The sequence below is a fragment of the Thamnophis sirtalis genome, unplaced genomic scaffold, assembly GCF_051295495.1.
Source record: "Thamnophis sirtalis isolate CommonGarterSnake01/CBP01778 unplaced genomic scaffold, rThaSir2_p1.2 scaffold_8, whole genome shotgun sequence".
Taxonomy (NCBI): Eukaryota; Metazoa; Chordata; class Lepidosauria; order Squamata; family Natricidae; genus Thamnophis; species Thamnophis sirtalis.
Genome location: NW_028261388.1, coordinates 11,701,359 through 11,722,141, shown reverse-complemented (window position 1 = coordinate 11,722,141; position 20,783 = coordinate 11,701,359). Strand labels below are relative to the sequence as shown.

The 20,783-nt window shown below is 43.8% G+C and overlaps 1 protein-coding gene across 2 annotated transcripts in view; it reads right to left on the bottom strand.

Annotated features, from left to right (window-relative positions):
- Positions 1–888: 888 nt before the first annotated feature.
- The window catches only part of DEUP1 (deuterosome assembly protein 1), a 71,496-nt gene continuing 51,601 nt past the window's right edge, over positions 889–20,783 (bottom strand). The window contains exons 12-13 of one of the 2 annotated variants that reach the window (XM_087721088.1): positions 6,491–6,767; positions 889–1,619 (exon numbers count right to left, since the gene is read on the bottom strand). In XM_087721088.1, coding sequence (XP_087577214.1) covers positions 1,446–1,619; positions 6,491–6,767 — 451 coding nt within the window. In that variant the 3' untranslated portion in view covers positions 889–1,445. The remainder of the gene's footprint in view (positions 1,620–6,490; positions 6,768–20,783) is intronic. The other variant, XM_087721089.1, reaches the window with a different exon arrangement.

Below are 20,783 nucleotides of genomic sequence, written 5' to 3'. Positions count from 1 at the left end.
ATTGCAGGCTACTTCTGCTGCCTGCTGGCTGCCTGCAATTTGGCAGTTCGAATCTCACCAGGCTCAAGGTTGACTCAGCCTTCCATCCTTCCACGTCAACAACATTTTGTCCTGCCAACATGAGCTCTTCCTCTGTACATAACAGAATAACAGAGTTGGAAGGAACCTTGGAGGTCTTCTAGTCCTACAAGCAGGAGACCCTATCCCATTTCAGACAAATGGTTGTCCAATCTCTTCTTAAAAACCTCCAGTGTTGGAGCATTCCAGAGCTGGAAGAGACATTAGAAGCAGTGGTGGGATTCAAGTAATTTAACAACCGGTTCTCCGCCCTAATAATTTCTTATGCGTCTTATACTCTGAAAAATATGGTACTTAAGAACAAATTTCTCTCTTAGCAATATAAATTTTGGGCTTAATTCTGGTTGTAAATCGAGGATTACCTATATTAAGTTAGATTTTGCCAGGGAAAATTATCTGAATTAAAGGAAGGGTAAAGTTAACACTACCATATCTGGGTTGCAAAACTGCAGTCAATGGAGATTGTAAGCAACAAAATACCCTAACCCTAACCGTGGCCCGTCAAAACCGCGCTCGACTAAGCCGCGCCCGATTAAACCGCGTCGCTGACGTCATCAACAGGGTGACAACAGCCAGTGCGGAACAAGAAGGGCGCTTTAAATAGCGCTTTGAAAGCAAGCCGATTCAACTTAAGGTAAGGGTTAGGTTTAGGGTTAGCTTTAGAGTTAGGGTTAGGTTTAGGGTTAGGTTTAGGGTTAGGTTAAGGGTTAGGATTAGGATTAGGTTTAGGTTTAGGTTAAGGGTTAGGGTTAGGGTTAGGTTTAGGGTTAAGTTAAGGGTTAGGTTTAGGATTAGGTTTAGGGGGGTTAGGGTTAGGGGTTAATTTTAGGTTTAGCGTTTACAGCGTGCTTCTGTCTCCGCGCTGTTGTCGCCCTCTTGATGACGTCAGCTACGCGGTTTAGTCGAGCGCGGTTTAGTCGAACGCGGTTTTGTGGTGGAACCAACCCTAACCCTAACCCTAACCTCAAGAGCTGAAATACTTGAAACTGTTTCTTGTTTTGATGAGACCCATAACAGTCACATTAGTGTGAATTTTGTTCCCAGCCTTGCAACCCACCTTGAATCCGTCTCCAAAATAACATTTTGGATGCAGCATTTTGAATATGAAAACAGAATTTTGGATCGCACTAAAAAAATTAAAAAATATATATTCACATTTAATTTCCAGACTTTCTTTTGAGACCTCTTGATACACAATCTTCCAAATTCATCTTGAAATGAACTCCACAGCGAAACGATATAAAAATCTCACATTACAAAAAAAAAAATTCTTGGGCTAAAGTTTTTTTTTTTTTTTAAAATGGTAGCTGATGTTTGGTGCAGGGATTTATCTGTACAATTTAAGGTTTTATTTTTTTTTTAAAGCTTCATCTGCGGTGGATATGCTTGAGAGTGGCATGGTGCTTCAGGGTATTTGCTGACTGCCTTTGCAGTTCTTCAATGTGAGAGTTTAAAATCTGTTCGAGGTCCTGTGCTCTCCTCTCTTCCTCTTGTCGAAATTTCTCTGCTGCAGCGGCCGGGAACAAACTCTCTCGGGAAGGCTGAATGACACACAAAATTTTTTGACACAATGAACACACGTATAATTAAGGCTGCTTTTCTTATTAGCGCAGGGGCACTGCTGAAAGTATGCTTTAAATGTTTGAGACATGCAATCTTTACAGGTATCTTGCTGGGCCCTACAATCCCACCGGTGATATCTTAGAATAGAATAGAAATAGACCTCCACAAATAGAATAACAGAGTTGGAAGGGACCATGGAGGTCTTCTAGTCCAACCCCCTGCCTAGACAAGAAACCCTATACCATTTCAGACAAATGGTTCTCCAACATCTTCTTAAAGACTTCCAGTGTTGGGACATTCACAACTTCTGGAGGCAAGCTGTTCTACTGATTCATCTGATTCATTGTTCTAACTGTCAGGAAATTTCTCCTCAGCTCTAAGTTGCTTCTCTCCTTGATTAGTTTCCACCCATTGCTTCTTGTTCTACCCTCAGGTGTTTTGGAGAATTGACTTCACTCTTCTTTGTGGCAACCCCTGAGATATTGGAACACTGCTATCATGTCACCCCTGGTCCTTCTTTTCATTAAACTAGACATACCCAGTTCCTGCAACCATTCTTCATATGTTTTAGCCTCCAGTCCCCTAATCCTCTTTGTTGCTCTTCTCTGCACTCTTTCTAGAGTCTCCACATCTTTTCTACATCATGGCGACCAAAACTGAATGCCGTATTCCAAGTGTGGCCTTATCAAGGCATTACAAAGTGGTGTTAACACTTCCTGTGATCTTGATTCTATCCCTCTGTTTATGCAACCTAGACCTCTGTTGGCTTCTTGAGATCTTCTACAGCAGGGAGGTCAAATTGGATTTCATTGAAGGCCGCATCAGGGTTGTGTTGGACCTTGGGGGGCTGGAGTGGGCGTGGCCAGCTCAACATCACTCATGTCAGGAGCGCCTATGGGGGCCTAAGTGAAAACGGAGCTCGGGAGGATTACTCTGGAAACAGTGAAGGACTGGTCCATGGTGCTTCTGCCAGCAAAAATGGAGCTTGGGAGGGCCGCGGGCGGCCCTCCCAAGCTCCATTTTTGCTGGCAGAGGCACCGTGGACCGGTCCTTCGCTGTTTCCAGGGCAGCCCTGAGGCCAGATCTAAGCATCCCCCGGGCCAGATCCTGCCCCCGGGCCTTGAGTTTGACCCCCCTGCTCTACAGGTACTCCTCAATGTACGATTACAATTGAGCCTAAAATTTAGGTTGCCGGGTGAGAAATTTGTTGAGTGAGTTTTGCCCCATTTTACGACTTTTCTTGGCACCGTTGTTAAGCGAATTGCTGCAGTTGTTAAATTAGTAACCCAGTTGTTAAGCTTACCCCCTTGACTTAGCTTGCCAGAAGGTCGCAAAAGGGGATCGCGTGACCCTCTGGATGCTATAACCATCATAAATATGAACCAGTTACCAAGCGTCCGAATATAAATCATATGACCCTAAGGATGCTTGGTACCTGGTTCATGTTTATGATGGTCACAAATGTGAAAAATGGTCATATGTCACTTTTTTCAGTGCTGTTGTAACTTCAAACGGTTACTAAGCGAACTGTTGTAAGGGGAAAACTACCTGTACTGTATCTAGGCCATATAATGCAGATGGCCACCAGATGGCAGCAGTGTGTATAAAATTTTCTCTTGTCTCTCTGCTGCCATCTAGTGGTTGTTAGAACTCTAGCAGCCGTAGTTGATAGTCTACTCCAGGGGTAGTCAACCTTTTTATACCTACCACTCACTTTTGAATCTCTGTTAGTAATAAAATTTTCCAACCGCCCACCGGTTCCACAGTAATGGTGATTTATAAAGTAGGGAAGTAACTTTACTTTATAAAATTTATAAAGCAGAGTTACAGCAAACCCCTACCGCCCACCATGAAAGCTGGAACGCCCATTAGTGGGCGGGTGGGGACCAGGTTGACTACCGCTGGTCTACTCTAACTGTTGAAGAAGGTGCAGAAAACAGTCGGCAAGATGGAAAGGAAAGGGTGTACCTATAAACAGCCTCTCCTCCATTTTTCTAACTGTATCTTGCTACAATATACATATGTATGTATATATTTATTTCGGTCCGATGAAGTCAACAGTACATTAATCAGAGTGGTATTTTCAGCCAGTTTGGTGCAATGGTTAAGTTGGTTGGTCTAGAAAACAGGAAACTGAATTCTAAATTTGTCGTAGGCATGAGAACTGGCTGGGTGACTTTGGACCAATCACCAGAACCGATGAATATTTGTCTCTCTTTAGACACGAAAGCCAACTGGGCCAGTAACTCTCACTTTAACCCACCTATACCAAATATTAGGTATGTTTTGCCACTTCAACTTACAGTAATCCTTGACAACCTCCAGTTGCTTAACAACTATTGGAATTTACTAAGGTCACAGAATGGGTGTTCTTTATGGCAGTGTTTCTCAACCTTGGCAACTTGAAGATGTCCGGACTTCAACTCCCAGAATTCCCCAGCCAGCATTCGCTGGCTGGGGAATTCTGGGAGTTGAAGTCCAGACATCTTCAAGTTGTCAAGGTTGAGAAACACTGCTTTATGGTCCATAAAGCAGTACACTGGGTGTTATAAATGCTAATGCTACACACACACACACACACACACACACACACACAAACACAAACACACACACACACACACGGGATTCAAATAATTTAACAAGCGGTTCTCTGCCCTAATGATTTCTTCCAACAACCAGTTCACCAAACTGCTCAGGAAGTTAACAACTGGTTCTCCCGAAGTGGTGCGAATCCCACCACGGCACACCTACACCCACATCCAATGGGGACACAATAACAACACGTTGTGTGCTTGGCAACCTGGTTGTCTTTATAATCACTTATAGCGTGTCACACAACAACAATTCGTGATATTTTTACTAGTTTGGGGCACAAAATGCCATTCCAATGAACGAATTTGCTTAATGGCTGCAACGTTTGCTTAACGGCTACAGTGAAAGATTTTAGGAAAGCACTTCTGGCTACGCTGGCTGAGGAATTCTGGGAATTGAAGTCCACATATCTTAAAGTTGCCGGGGTTGAGAAACGCTGATCTATATTCAAGTTTGTTTCTTGCATATCCATTTTCTCCCTTTTTTTTAATGCAGAATTAAGGGAGCTCATGTGCAGGAATGAGCCATTACAAATTAATCAGTAGATATAATTTTTATATTACTTTGGATATTATCACTAACGTGACATTTTTCGGCGGAGTAAATTTAAGGCTTCCTGGAGCATCATCAACTAAAGAAAATAGCACTGTGAGATTTCCACAATGCCAAAAGGATGCATAATATCTAAATCTGAAATAAGCGGGGGAGGTAAAAGCAGCACATTTAAATACCTCTTTAAAAAAGCAATTTTAAAAAAAATTCTACATCAGGCTTTAAATGTAGGCTGATTGCAAATTTAAGTATTTTCTTTTGCCTATCCATTGGACTCTTGATTGCTGGCAATGTGATGTCTCGGAGCATGAATGTGCTTGCAGTCACACACAATTGACTTGGTGTGAACCCTGCTAAGCCAGACTATTTTTAACAGATTCACAGAGTTGGAAGGGACCTTGTAGGTCATCTAGTCCAACCACCTGCCCAAGCAGGAGACCCTACACATTTCTGGCAGATGGCAGTCCAGGCTCTTCTTGAAAGCTTCCAGTGATGAAGCTCCCACAACTTCAGAAGGCAACTTCTGTCCCATTGGTTGATTGTTCTCACTGTCAGAAAATTTCTCCTCATTTCTAGGTTGAATCTCTCCTTGTTTGGTTTCCATCCATTGTTCCTTGTCTGGCCTTCAGGTGCTTTGGAAAATAGATTGACCCTCTCCTCTCTGTGGCAGCCCCTCAAATATTGGAAGACTGCTATCATGTCTCCCCTGGTCCTTCTCTTCACTAGACTAGCCATGCCCAGTTCCTGCAACCGTCCATCGTATGTTTTAGTCCCCTAGTCATTCTAGTTGCTCTTCTCTGCACTCTTTCTAGAGTCTCAACATCTTTTTTATAGTGTGGCAACCAAAACTGGATGCAGTATTCTAGGTGTGACTTGAAGGTTTTAAATAAATACATGTGCAACCGGCCTGTTACACAGTAGATTCCATAGGGCACTTCTTATAGAATAGGAAAGGTGAGCTAAATTCAGGTACTCCTTGAGTTATGACCGTAATGGAGCCTGCCCATCATGGTCTTAAGTTGTGATTGTTGTAAAACAGGTTGTGAGCAATCTGACATATGATCTTTTTTTATGGGAGTTGTTAAGCGAACGCTGTGATTGTTAAGCGAACCAATGGCTTACTGTGGGCCCAGTTTTGCCAAAAATTGAACATAAAGGCCAGTTTGGGAGAAAACTGTCCTAAATCGTGGTCACGTGACCAGAGGACACCGCAAACAGATGTGAATTGTGGCCCAGTACCAAGTGCTCGAATTGTGGTCATGTGACTGTGAGAGGAAGCGGCCCTCAGAACTTCTAATCCGGGTCGTAAGAACTCCTAAGGTCGGGCCAATGGTCCTAGCAAAGGGTCGCTAGGCCACCCCACCGGTCATAAGTTGAGGACTATCTGTATTGAGTTTGAAAGTGTGTGAACTTGCCTAGAAAAAAAAAATTAAAGAGAACTTTTGAAGGTGAAGAACATCTTGGAGAGCACGAGGAGGAGGAAACAATGCCGTCAAATTAACATGTTGATAAATAGACCTAGTGGGACTGAGGTATCTACCACCACTGTCATTTGTGAATGCACAAGTTCCTGACAGCTGTCAGTTTGTAGGAAGGACCCACTTAAAAAGTTTATGTTGTGCCCACTCGCTGAAAACAGTTTCTCATCCCTCGGCTCGCCGAGAGAATATTGACCACGCTCTTACGAAGCAAAATAATAAATTACCATCTGTCTTTCTTCCATAATGTAGACCTGGTTCAGCAATACGTCAGATTTATTCCGATGAGGAAAGGAAGTGGAGCAGTATGGTGGGAGCACCTCTAGGGGGGAGGGAGATCTACCATCTGCTACGGGTTCACGCTCTCGGCTCGATCTTTCAGGAAGCGAAGGGCCATTGCTTTCAAGAGTAATCCTATCCCGCAGGCCATGCCAGTCAGGAACATGCGTTTGGCAGCATCCCAAATGTTCATATATTGCAGACTGGATTGAATTCTGCACAGGCCTAAAAGAGCAAAAATGTTTATAAGGTTATGGCGATCAGTCGGAGCTTCGAAATGTTCCTAAAAAGCAAATTATTCGGTAGGAAACTGTTCATCCAGCGTTCTTTTATGGAACACAACACAATATTCATGTGGCAAAAAAAAAAAAAAAAGGTCTACCCTCTTAAGATACCGTATTTTTCAGAATATAAGATGCACCGGAGTATAAGATGCACCAAGATTTTGAAGAGGCAAATTAAAAAAAAAGGTTTTTGCACTCTGCAGACCTTGCAAAAACGTCCCTATTTTTTATCAAAAAAAAAAGGGGGGGCATGCATAGCCTTTAGGAGGCTCATAGAGTGCTCCTGGGGGCTGGGGATGTCAGAAATGAGCAAAAAACGGCCTGTTTTTTGCTCAGTTTTGCCCTCCATGGCCCCCAGGAGCACTCTGGAAGCCTCCTAAAGGCTATGCATGGCCATTTTTGCAAAGGGGGCGGGATTTCGGGAGGCCAAAAATGCTGTATTCAGTGTATAAGACACACCCAGATTTTCACCCTCTTTTTTGAGGGAAAACGGTGTGTCTTATACGCCGAAAAATACGGTGTTAATTTTATATAAAACATATCAAACCTAGGTAATCCCTGACTTACAACCATTCATTTAGTGGCATTCAAAGTTGCAATGCCGTGGAAAGTGAGTTATGACCAGTTTTTCACACTTATGGCCATCGGAGCATCCTGTGGTGGTATGATCAAAATTCGGGCTCTTGGCAACTGGCATGGATATGTAGTCCTCGGCTTATAACGGTTCATTTAGTCACCGTTTAAATTTATACCCGGAACTGAAAAAAGTGATCTGTGGCTCATGTTCATACTTACGACCTTTGCGGTATCCCCATGATCAGATGCTTGGCAACTGGTTCCTATTTACGATGGTTGCAGTGCCCCGGGGGTCATGCGATCCCCTTTGACGACCTTCTGACAATCAAAGTCAGTGGGGAAGCAAGATTCACTTAACGACTAGGTTACTCACTTAACAACTATAAGTTGTCAATGGAGAGCTACCAGTAAAGACCAGCTCCTTCAGCTGCACCTAAAAACATATCGACAGTCAGAGTAAATGAGACCGACCTGCATTTATGACAGTTGCACTGCCCATGATCACCGTTTGTGACCTTCCCAACTGGCTTGTAACAAGCAAAGTGTCAGCCTCTGCTTTGCTATCGCTTCAGCTGCCATGAAACGGGGAGGGAGGGCATGGTATTTGGGAGGGGTTACTCATTGTGCTGGAGGAAGGTTCTGGAGTTCACCGACTGATCGGACTACGCATGCGTGGGTGTTTCCCGCCAGGACTAACGGCGCCGACATTCCATCTTCGTGATGCCTTTTGAAGTTATCTCACACCTGACACTTGCAAGAATTATGATTGGACTGGGACTATGATGCCAAGGGGTGGGGAATGGGCTATTCTATATATCAATCGCTTTCGTGCCTAAATATTCAGACTTCGCTACGCTTTGCCTTTAATCATTCTTAATTAGTAAAAGTACACTTGATTTCCACACATGGAGTCTTGTGGTCTTTCTTTCCTAGTTAATTAATGGAGAGGAGCTGACACAAAGTCAGTTGGGGGTGGGGGTGGGATGGGACACAGTGGTGAGATTCAAATAATTTAACAACCGGTTCTCTGCCCTAATGACCAGCTGGGTAGGTGGGGCTCGGTGGTCATGTGACTGGGTGGGTGTGGCCAACTCAATGTCACTGATGTCGATGGGCGCTTCGCCTTAGCTGTTACAATGTACTAAAGGTTAACCGCAGAGGCAGTTTCTGTAAGCAGGGCAATAAAGATTAGGCTAGAAACAACCCCAGAATGTTTCCTTCCTGCCTTCCTTGCAGGATTAGCCCTGAAAAAGTGGGGAAAAACCAAAAGATTTCTTCCAACAACTGGTTCTCCAAACTGCTTAGAGAGGCAACAACTGGTTCTCCTGAATAGGTGCGAACTGGCTGAATCCCACCACTGGGGTGGGAGACAGATTCACTTAGTGACTGCATACTTCACTTAACAACTGCAGTGATTCACTTAACCACGATGGCAAAACATAATAACTCACAACACACTTAACAACTCTTGCTTAGCAATGGAGATTTTGGGGGACCCTTCTGGTCGTAAGCTAAGGACTAGCTTTACACTTGAATGGAAAGTTGCTCAGAAAGTCCAGCTGAACAGCATCTTTACAAAAAAAGACATCCTGGGACTTAACACAGGTAGTCTCAACTTACAACATTTCATTTACTGACTGTTCAAAGTGACCACGGCGCTGAAAAAAAGGGACTTAGGACCATTTTTCACACTTAACGACCGTTGAATCATCCTTGTGGTCACGTGATCAAAAGATGTTTGGCAACTAGCTCATATTTATGACGGTGGCTGGACCTGAGAGGGGGTGTCACATGATCAGCTTTTGTGATCTTCTGACAAGCAAAGCCAGAAGCAATGAGCTGTGGTGGTGCAGTGGTTAGAGTGCAGTACTGCAGGCTCATTCTGCCGATTGCCAGCAGTTCAATTCTCACCAGGCTCAAGGTTGAGTCAGGCTTCCATCCTTCCAAGGTGGATAAAATGAGGAACCAAATTGTTGGGCGCAGTAAGCTGGCTCTGTAAACCGCTTAGAGAGGGCTGTTAAGCACTGTATATAAAGCGGTATATAGCAATAGCAGTTAGACTTATATACCGCTTCATAGGGCTTTCAGCCCTCTCTAAGCGGTTTACAGAGTCAGCATATTGCCCCCAAGAACAATCCGGGTCCTCATTTTACCCACCTCGGAAGGATGGAAGGCTGAGTCAACCCTGAGCCGGTGAGATTTGAACAGCCGAACTGCAGAACTGCAGTCAGCTGAAGTAGCCTGCAGTGCTGCATTTAACCACTGCGCCACCTCGGCTCTTATATAAACCTAAGTGCTATTAATATTGCTAAAGTCAAGGGGGAAACCAGATTCACTTAATCGCAATGTTATTAGCTTAACAAAGGGCAATGTTTCACTTAACAACTGTGGCAGGGAAGGTCGTAAAATATGGCATCCCTCACTAAACAAATGTTTCGCTTAGCAACATAAATTTTGGGCTCAATTGTGGTCGTAAATCGAGGACTATCTGTATTGTATTCCAGACGTGGTCTTCTGTAGCTTTCAGGTCTCGGTTCCTTTTTAAGTTTGGACTCTGTCCAAATATCCAGCCTAGCTACGATAAACATCTGAAGCGAATCGTTTCTGTTTATCACAGTGGAGCACTGCTGCATTTTGTCACAGTCTTGGCACTGTGACAACGAACAATGAAACAAGGCACATGTCCTTTGGCGCCTTCGGAGAAGCTGGCTGAAATACGGACGGATTAAATTAATACGTGATGATATGCCCAACGGCATCCGTTTGATGCGACCTCCTCGGGGTCCCTTCTAGGAGTTATGTCGGTGGATTAAAGCTCTGGGAAAGCACAGGGATGTCTGTTGGTGAGACTTTGTTTTGGATAATAATTTTGATGAGACCAGGGGCTCCCGTGCAGCCCACCCACCCAGGCACGCAGAGTCCCACATGGTAACCCATCACATCGTCAGATGTCCTGTAGTTGGCCTACCAGAGACTTCACAGCACTAAGAGCTTTACGGACTTCCATGCGTTATTACTCACTACGCTCACTTGGTGGAGAGATAATACAGATATAGATAGGATGTGGTATAGGGCAGTGATGGCTAAGCTTTTTGTGGTTGAATGCTAAAAATGGGAGGGCACCCATAATGCAAAGTGGACCCCACGTGCGCATGCATGCGCACACACACATATGCTCCCCCCTGCACACTGCACTACTCGCCTCCAAGCTGAGCTTGGTATTTCCTCCGGTAGGCCAGGGGAAGTGAAAAACAGTCCCAACGGGCCAGTGGTGGGTTTCAAAAATTTTTGAAACCTACTCTGGGTGTGGCCTCCTTTGTGGGAGTGGCTTGCCCGCCATGTGACCTGGTGGGAGTGGCTTGCCGGCCATGTGTTCTCTCTCTCTCTCTCTCTCTCTCTCTCTCTCTCTCTCTCTCTCTCCCTTTCCTTTTGTCTCTTTGTTCCTTTTTTCTTTTTTCATCTCTCACTCTTTTTCTTTCTTTCTTTTAAAATTTATTTATTTCTTCCTTTCTTTCTCTTTCTCTCTGTGTCAGTCTGTCTGTCTGTCTGTCTCTGTCTCTGTGTGTGTGTGTGTGTGTGTGTGTGTGTGTGTGTGTGTGTGTGTGTGTCAGTGGTGGGTTTCAAAATTTTTTGGAACCTCTTCTGTAGGTGTGGCCTGCTTTCCAGGTCCACTGATAGAACCTCTTCTAACCGGTTCAGTAGATTTGATGAACCGGTTCTACCGAATAGGTGCGAACTGGTAGGAACCCACCTCTGCAACGGGCTTACCAGAAGTTCAAACTTCCGGTTGGCCTGTTGGGCCTGTTTTTTGCCCTCCCCAGGCTCCGGAGGCTTTCCTCCGGAAGATCAAAAATCAGGTGGCTGGCGCGCACCTGCGTGCTGGAGCTGACGGCTTGCATGCTGGCAGATATGGCTCCACATGGAACCTGTGGCACGCATGCCATAGATTCGCCATCACAGGTATAGGGTCTCCTGCTTGAGCAAGGGATTAGACTAGAAGACCTCTGAGGTTCCTTCCAATTATTCTATAGAATAATAGGGTTGCAAGGAACCTCAGAGGTCTTCTAGTCCAATCCCCTGCTCAAGCAGGAGACCCTCTACTCGTAATGGCTAACCTTTTTGTCGTTGCCTGCTGAAAGTGCACACATGAAGGATGGACCTTGAGAACTAACTGTATACTGCAGTCATTTTCAGCTCCATGTCCTCCAGATGTTAGAGGACTACATCTGCCCCCAATTCCTCTGTCTGCTGGGAGTGTTAAATGGACCATTTACAACGTGGGCATGGCTGATATTCTCTCTAAAGCAGGTGTGTCAAACTCAATCCCATTGAGGGCTGTATCAGGGTTGTGGTTGACCTTGGGGGGGCTGGTGGGCATAGCCAACTGGTTGGGCGTGGCCAAGTGGGTGGGCATGGCCAGCTTGACACTATTCCCCAAACTGCTGGCATGTTTCCTCTTTGCATTGGGTAGACCGGAAGGAAGTGACACAGGAAGACTGGGCCCAAGTGACGCATGTAGACCGGGCCAAAGCAACAAGAGCCGGCCTCTCACATTTTCCAGGATGGCTCCATGGGCCGGATCTGACCACATCGCGGGCCGGAACTGGCCTGCGGGCTTTGAGTTTGACATCCCTGCTCTAAAGCTTTACTATATTGTAAAAGGAATCTGACACATAAAAGTGAAGAATCTCTGCTTCAAATTGTAAATATCTATAATACGGATAAGAGAAGAAAAATTACTTATAACTGTTTGTTTTTGAGTTTTTTCTGTCCGCTGGACAAACATGATCAAGAAGAGTGACTATAAATAGCAGAAACACATTAGTGCGGCATCTGGAAATTGCCAATTATCTACCCCCATCTTCCCCCAAAGCTCAACACATTTTTATATTTGCTATCCCAAACTTACCCACTGCCATTTTTTGCTTGGTATAATTGCTATGGTAACGGAACAGCAAATTAAAATAGAAAAAAGTCAGGCTTTTACATTTATTAAAAAAATAAACGACACCCTGGAGTTAAAATAAGCTATCAATAATAGTTTGGTTCACCTACTTCTGTTTGATAATTTAACAGTAGCTTTTAAAGGGAAAACGATAATGGATTGTTTAAAAAAAATTAAAAATCAAAAAGTCGAAGCGAAAGCCAGAATCACAGATGCACTTAATTTCCAGGATTTCAAGATTTATCGTTGCCAAATATGAGCTGCAAAATTCTGGATGACCACCAAACGAATGCAAAGAGATATAGAAAACTTTAGCTCATCTGGAGATTTGCAGAGTTGGGGAAAAAAAACATTCGGGACTCCATGATTTATACATAACTGTATTTCCAGCCATTTAAATTTAAAAAAAAAAAAGGCAAATAGCCTTTTCTTAAGCTACGGCACCAGGATGGGAAAATGGCAACAGCAGCCGTCCCAGTTAGATAAATACCAACTTCACATCTATACATGTCCTTCAAGCCAGCAACAGGAACTTCAGCAAGCTGGTGTGCACAACACCAGTGCTACAATAAATAAACAGGTTAATTGTGCCATCTAGAAGAATTTAAGAAAGAATCCAGAAAGAACATAATTCAATTTGCCACTGAGTGGAGCTATTTAAGTGCCCTCAGGTGGAAGTTAGAAATATACCGGTTTCTTTCTGAACGTAGGAAGAGAGATGACACGGTGGGGCTAATACATACTTTAAATCCTGCATTCCTTCCTTTGAAATGGCAATTTTTTAGTAAAACCGTTGTAAAATGCAGTCACGTGACTGTGGAATGTTGCAAAGGGCCATAAACATGGTGCGGTGCTAATGGGGTCACATCAGGGATGAAATTAACTTACCATCGCTATCGGTTTGCAAATGTGAGCGTGTGCAGGGCTTCTGTGCATGCACAGAGCGTCAAAAACAAGATGCGATGATGTCTGGGTGGGTGGGCAGAGCTTCCCACCTCTGCCACTACCGGTTCGCCCGAACCGGGTAAAACCGGCTGAATTTCACCACTGGATTACATGACCCTGAAGTGGGGGGGCATCTCCTTTTCAGATAGGTCATAAGTTTGACTAATCACTAAATGATCAATCATAAGTTAAGGCCTACTGGTATATAAACCGGGAACAAATCAGTGGTGGGATTCAGCCGGTTCGCACCTATTCGCGAGAACCAGTTGCTAACTTTCTAAGCAGTTCAGAGAACGGGTTGTTGGAAGAAATCTCCTTTTGTTTTTTCCCACTTTACAAGGCTAATCCTGCAAGGAAAGCAGGAAGGAAACATTCTGGTGTTGTTTCTAGCATAATCTTTATTGCCCTGCTTACAGAAACTGCCTCTCCAGTAAACCCTTAATACATGGTAACATCTAAGGCGAAGTGCCCATCGATGTGAGTGACGTTGAGTTGGCCACGACTACAGAGCCACACCTACCCAGCTGATCATTAGGGCAGAGAACCAGTTGTTAAATTATTTGAATCCCACCAGTGGAACAAATCCCACACTCAACTCACCCTGGTGATGTTCCCTAGCTAGGTAACAAAACGTCTGTAGGAAAACAACCAAGCACAGGGAGCCTCAAAGACTCTACTGTTCAAGCCTGAGCTACAGATATCATCGTATTTTGTCCCCTTTTCCCTTCACGTTAAAATTTCATGTGCTCTGCCTTCATTTGGTACTGCTTCAAATGACACAACTTTTCATGCTGTACCAGCACTGAAGTACTTTTAATGAAACTTCTCAAAATTGCATCTGGCATGAGAGAAAAAGAGCTGAGATGAAAGACATAATTCAGGCTGCTTATTAAAATAATTTCCTACTGAGCCATTTACATCACATACTGGGGTTTTTTTTGTTCCCTCCTCTTACCTTTTTATTACTTAGTATTAACACGTCCTATACGGCTTTTAAAATTAATATTGGGAGGAAAACCAGGGTGGCATATTAGGAAGGCTTCACAATGTGATATTCCCTCACAAAGGAAATATCTTTCCAAGGTTTAGAAAAGCATAAGAGAGTATGATTTTCATACTTTAAAAAAAAAATCTCTTTAATGGGCCTCTGTTAAGTCAAAGGAAATTTTGAGCTTTGGCAAAATGAAGAAAAAATGTAATGGAGATGGGAAATAGGATGTTGGACATTTTGTGCTCTCCCAAGACTTGAAAAGGAAAACAAAATGAAAGAAAATTGAGAGACTAGCATTAAATTAAATTAAATTTAAAAAAAACCCAGCCTGTGACAAACCATGGCATTGGGTACTCAAGCCCAACTAGCTCCTAGCATTTTGCATTTTGTATATTGCCAGAGAAGGACATACAACTTACTAAGGTAAAGGTAAAGTTTTCCCTCGCACATATGTGCTAGTTGTTCTTGATTCTAGGGGGCGATGCTCATCTCCGTTTCAAAGCCGAAGAGCCAGCGCTGTCTGAAGACGTCTCCGTGGTCATGTGGTCGGCATGACTAAACACCGAAGGCACACGGAACGCTGTTACCTTCCCACCAAAGGTGGTTCCTATTTTTCTACTTGCATTTTTACATGCTTTCGAACTGCTAGGTTGGCAGAAGCTGGGACAAGTAACGGGAGTTCACCCCGTTACGCGGCACTAGGGATTCAAACCGCTGAATTTTCTGATCGACAAGCTCAGCATCTTAGCCAGTGAGCCACCGCGTTCCCCTACAACTTAGTACGCTAGTGGAAATATGTAGGGCACCAGAGGTGGTATTCAGCTGGTTTGGACCGATTAAGATGAACCGATAGTGGAAATCGTGGGTGCCTCCCCCTGACTCTATGCTGTTCTATTTAGGCACATTTTCAAGTCACGCAAGTCGCAAACGCTCAAAATGCATGTGTTGAAGGCCAAGTGCATGCGTGGATGGGGTGCGCTCACATTTGTGAACCAGTAGGGAAAGTAAGTGAATACCACCCCTCAGGGCACCTACTGTAGAAAAAACAATTCAGGAGAAACAATTTCAGCATCTAATTACTGAACGTTTGAACTTGTACCATTTACAGGTAGCCACAATTCTGCCCAAATGTTCTGTTGTTAAGTGAGACATTTGTTAAGTGAGTTTTGTCCCATTTTAGACCTTTCTTGCCCCAGTAGTTAAGGAAACAACTTGCCTCCAGAAGTTGGGAATACCCTAACACTGGAAGTCTTTAAGAAGATGTTGGATAGCCATTTGTCTGAAACAGTATAGGGTTTCCTGCCTAGGCAAGGGGTTGGACTAGAAGACCTCCAAGTTCCCTTCCAACTCTGCTGTTGTATTATTGAATTGATGCAGTGGATAAGTTAGTAACATGGTTGTTAAGTGAATTTGGGTTGACTTTGCTTGTCAGAAGGTCACTAAAGGTGATCACATGACTCCGGGACACAGCACTATTGTAAATAGGAACCAGTTTCTAAGTGCCTGGATTTTGATCATGTGACCATGGGGATGCTGCAAAGGTCGTAACTGTGAAAATCTGTGATGGTAAGTCACTTTTTTCACTGCTGCTGTAACTTTGAACAGTCACTAAACGAACTGTTTTAAGTCGGGGACTTCCTTCCTGTATAACCAATTATTTCCTGGAAGACAAAGAATTAGTCCTTGATTTCTTTGTATACAAACGAAAAAATACTATGTGAAAAAAGTCACTTAGGGGATTTGTGGTGAAACGTTTTCAGCATCAAGAATGATGGCTTATGTTGTTGTGACCCACCAGTGGCCAGCAGAACTGGCAGCAGATTCGGACAGTGAGGAGGTTGGGGAGAAACATGGGCCAGTCCTGGAGTCTGGGGAAGCCTCTGATGAGGGCTTTGTGTCGGAGGCAGAGAGGGGTCCAGGGCAGTCTGACAGTTCTCAGGCTGTCTTCGGAGTCAGTGAGGCAGACAAACAGCTGTCCCCAGTGTGCGCATGCACAGAGTTGCCAGATGAAGGGAACAGTTAAAGAGCAGGGGTCAACTTGGGAGTAGGGCCACAGGTGGATGATGAATGGCCCTTCCCAGAGGAAATAAAAGAGGAGCAAAAGGGGAGTGGAGTTTGCAGGAGACAATTAGTTCAATTAATTGGCTTGTGACTCTCTGAGACTCGTTGCCAAGTTTTGCAAATATCGGCCTTGCAGCTCTCCAAGCCAGATAAGGTCTGTGGCTGTAAATCCTCCCTTGAATGACTTTGCTGGATGTGAATGAGCAGAATTCACAGTAAATTAATAAAAGGGACCAGGAGTTTGATTCATGCTCTGGGGAAGCCTAGGTCACAACACATGTGTCGTCTCAAGCTTTAAATCCAATTAACTCTTTAGAAAATTAAAGAGATGAAAATACCTTTCAAATGACTCTGGAAACAGTGGGAGGTTACACTGGTGTCTCTGAATAAAATATGGTGTATCTAGGTAAAATATTAGGCTGTTATTGAGATTTTTCTTATATAGTACAGTATATTCTTATACAAGGAGTCTTTAATTTATAGCCACAATTGGGACAGAAACGTCCATTGCTACGGGAGATAGTTCTTGAATGTGTCACCCCTGATTTTACCACTTTTTTTTTGTCCTGGTTGTTAAGCGAATCACCAAGGTTGTTAAGTGAAGCCTGAAGTCATTCAGTGAGCCCAGCTTTCCCCACTGATGTTGCTTGTTGAAAGCCAGCTGAGAAAGTACAAATGGCAATCACGCGAGCCCAGGAGGCTGCAACGATCGAAATAAATGCCAGCTGCATTTATTTGCAATGGTTGTAAGGGCGAGGACTGATGACGCGTCACTTTTTTCCCAGGGCCTCATAACTTCAAACAGTACCTGTAATCTACCTGTAATCCTAGCTGAATGTCAATGTCAATAGCAAGTGTTTACAGACACAAAAACAGCTTCGTGCAAATAAATGGATGGAAACTAATCGGGGAGAGAAAGCTACCTGGAATTAAGGAGAAACTTCCGAACAGTGAGGACAATGAACCAGTGCAAGAGTCGGCAACCTTAAACACTCAAAGAGCCATTTGGACCCATTTCCCACAGAAAAGAAAACACCGGGAGCCACAAAACCCTTCCGGTGTCTGACTATTTCTTGAGCGGCTAAAAAACTAGCATATATAGTTGAATTAAATGTTGTTTTCTTCTGAAACTTTTCATTTCTTGGACTTATCCATGGTTGGCCTATTGGGGGTTGAAAAGCTCAATCAATCACATGCCAGAGAGTGTTGCACGTTGGTGGTTGTGAAGCATATTTTGAGTGACAGGGAGCTGCAGCAGAGGGATGAAAGAGCCACATGCGGCTCCAGAGCTGCAGGTTGCTTCCCCCTGAACCAGTGGGACGGCTTCTGTAGGTGCTTCATCACTTAAGAAAAGACTGGACGGCCACCTGTCTGAAATGGTATAAGGTGTCCTGCTTGAGCAGAAGGTTGGATTAGATCTCCAGGGTCCCTTCTAGCTCTGTTCTGATTGATAGATTAAACATAGGTTCCATTGAGTTTTATCACAAGGTATCAGTGGAATTTCAGAGCCGGTTTTGTGACTGCCATCTTCTGAAAATCTCATCTATAATTTCATGCCTGGCGCTTCAGAGGTTGTGCATCCTCTCCCATTGTTAACTATTTATATTTTATGCGCTGATGAAGCAGGGAAGGCGATAACAAGGAGGCAGAGACTTCAGGAAACTGTTGTAAAATTCCAAGTTTTTACAACTGTTTGTGCTCTTTCTGCTTTGGATAACACAAAACCTCCCCAAAACCACCCCCATCGCTGGAGACAATGCCTCCCTTTTTTGCCACTTGACAGAACTCCAGTCGAGAAAGTCCCATCAAATCTGATTTTTTTTCTTTTTGGGGCTTCAAAGACCATTATGATCACATCGTAATTGTTCTCTGACTATTATGGAATGGCCTGTCCCCTTAGTTAACACATGACAAATGGCAGCACGCACGGCGTCATTGGTTTGCCCTCCGCTATAATTGCTGTAATTGCAATGGCTTTGTCAAGAGAGAACCTCTAATAAACTACAGTGACCTAAAGTGTCATTAGAAAGGAGCAAGCAGGGGCCAGGTTCGTTTTCAAAACTCTGCCAGCAGCCAAACAACAGGGATGAAAAGAGGTTGGGAAGATCAAAGGTGCCCAGTGCTGACTGGAGCCTCTTGTCAATGTGTGCTGTCAAACAGTTGCCATGGATTGAGCCCAATTATGTTGAGGCTGTTTCGCTCTCCTGTCCTCTTAAAAAGCGTTAAAAGCTGGCATAGCCTTCTTCAAATCCAGCAGACAGGCCCTAAAAAGCTTGACCAAATCGCAACTCTAAATCACAACTCATTTTTCACAGCCAAACACAGTATCTATAATTCAGCCCACAACTAGCACTTAAGACTTACATATTGTTTTGCAGTGCTTTACAGCCCCCTCTAAGCGGTTTACAGAGTCAGCATATGCCTCCCAACAATCTGGGTCCTCATTTTATCAGAAGGACGGAAGGCTGAGTCAACCTTGAGCCGGTCAGAATCAAATTCCTGGCAGTGAGCAGAGTCAGCTTGCAATACTGCATTCTAACCACTGCACTACTATGCTGATTTTTACAAAAGTAGGGTCTACGGCTTATAATACCTCCCCACTCCCGAATTTCCTAATTCCTTTAAAGCTGGAATGGATCCCTAAATGTTTAAAAATAAAAATAAGTGCTGTTTTCTATGGGCTGTGGGTGGAAAGAGAAACAGATTACCAAATAGATAAAGGTAAAGGTTCCCGCTATCCAGTTGTGTCAGACTCTAGGGAGCAATGCTCACCTCTGTTTCTTAACTGAGGGAGCCAACCAGAGGTGGTATTCAGCAGGTTCTGACCAGTTCTGGAGAACCAGTAGCGGAAATTGTGAGTAGTTCGGAGAACCGGTAAATACCACCTCTGGCTGGCCCCGCCCCCATCTATTCTCTGCCTCCCGAGTCCCAGCTGATTGGGAGGGAATGGGGATTTTGCAGTATCCTTCCCCTGTCACACCCACCAAGCCATGCCATGCCCACCAAGCCACACCCACAGAACCGGTACTAAAAAAATTTGAATCCCACCACTGGAGCCAACGTTGTCCAAGGACATTTCTGTGGCCAATATGACTATACCTTTCCACCAAAGTGGGATCTATTTATCTACTCGCATTTGCATGCTTTTGAACAGTTAAATTGGCAGGAGCTGGGGCGAGGATGGGAGGTCGCTGTCAGCTTTCCAGGTAACAACTCATGTTCTTTAACTAATCTATCTATCTATCTATCTATCTATCTATCTATCTATCTATCTATCTATCTATCTATCTATCTATCTATCTATCATCTATCTATCTATCTATCATCTATCTATCTATCTATCTATCTATCTATCTATCTATCTATCTATCTATCTATCTATCATCTATCTATCTATCATCTACTATCTATCTATCATCTATCTATCTATCTATCTATCTATCTATCATCTATCTATCTATCTATCTATCTATCTTCTATCTGTCTAATCTCTCTTGTCTGTCTGTCTGTCTGTCTGTCTGTCTGTCTGTCTGTCTGTATGTATGTATGTATGTATGTATACATATATGCCTAATTAAAAATCCAAGTAAAATTGTACATTTACTCTGAGGTAAGTTATGTTGCCCTTTCCTTTAATCCTCACTACCCTATTCAGTGCTTCAGCAGTTGGTCATAGTTAGTTAATCTTGTTTGGGCTCTAGATAAAGACCATGAGGAAATGAGCCAGATTGACTGGGAAATTAAGAAAGCTGCCCCAGAGGAGCAGCTACCAATCACTTCCACATGGTTGAGAAGAAAACCAGATGAACATATCCTTGGAGTCAACAACAGAGTCATCAACTTCAACTTGGGGTTGACTTCCACTTTTTATCCAATCAATTTATTACTGACTCAGGGGACCTGGAACGCCTGGCTGTGATCTCCAGGCAGACTGGAAGAGAAGGAGAGACACATTGGGAGGGTGTCTGCACTAGCCTATTCTTCCCTTTTACTGGTGATATCATTACCGAAGTCCCAAATCTTCACTTCAGCTAGTGCAATTCTCATGTCTTCCAGCTTTCTGTGAAGTATATTTGTCATATCAGTTGCTCCAGGATCCTCAGTGTCAATAAATTCCAGGAAATGCAGTCTAGCAATCACCATCGCAAGGACATTTTTATTAGATTCTCTTGCTACAAAAAAGCCGTTTGTTCTACACGGCTGATCTCAGGGGGCCTGTCCAGAATAGCAAGATACAGTAATCGCCGACTGATTTCTTCCGTTGGACATTTGTCGCCATTAATGTGGTGTGGTCGCATTTTGTTAGCCTTCACAAGCAGCACAACCAGGAGTACTAGTTCTATTTTTATTGTGAGGTTACGTTAAGCAGAGTCCTGTGAGTAGGGAAGGAAACCCCCAAGTCCGTTCCAGTTCTGTTATTCTGAATTCTTACAAAACTG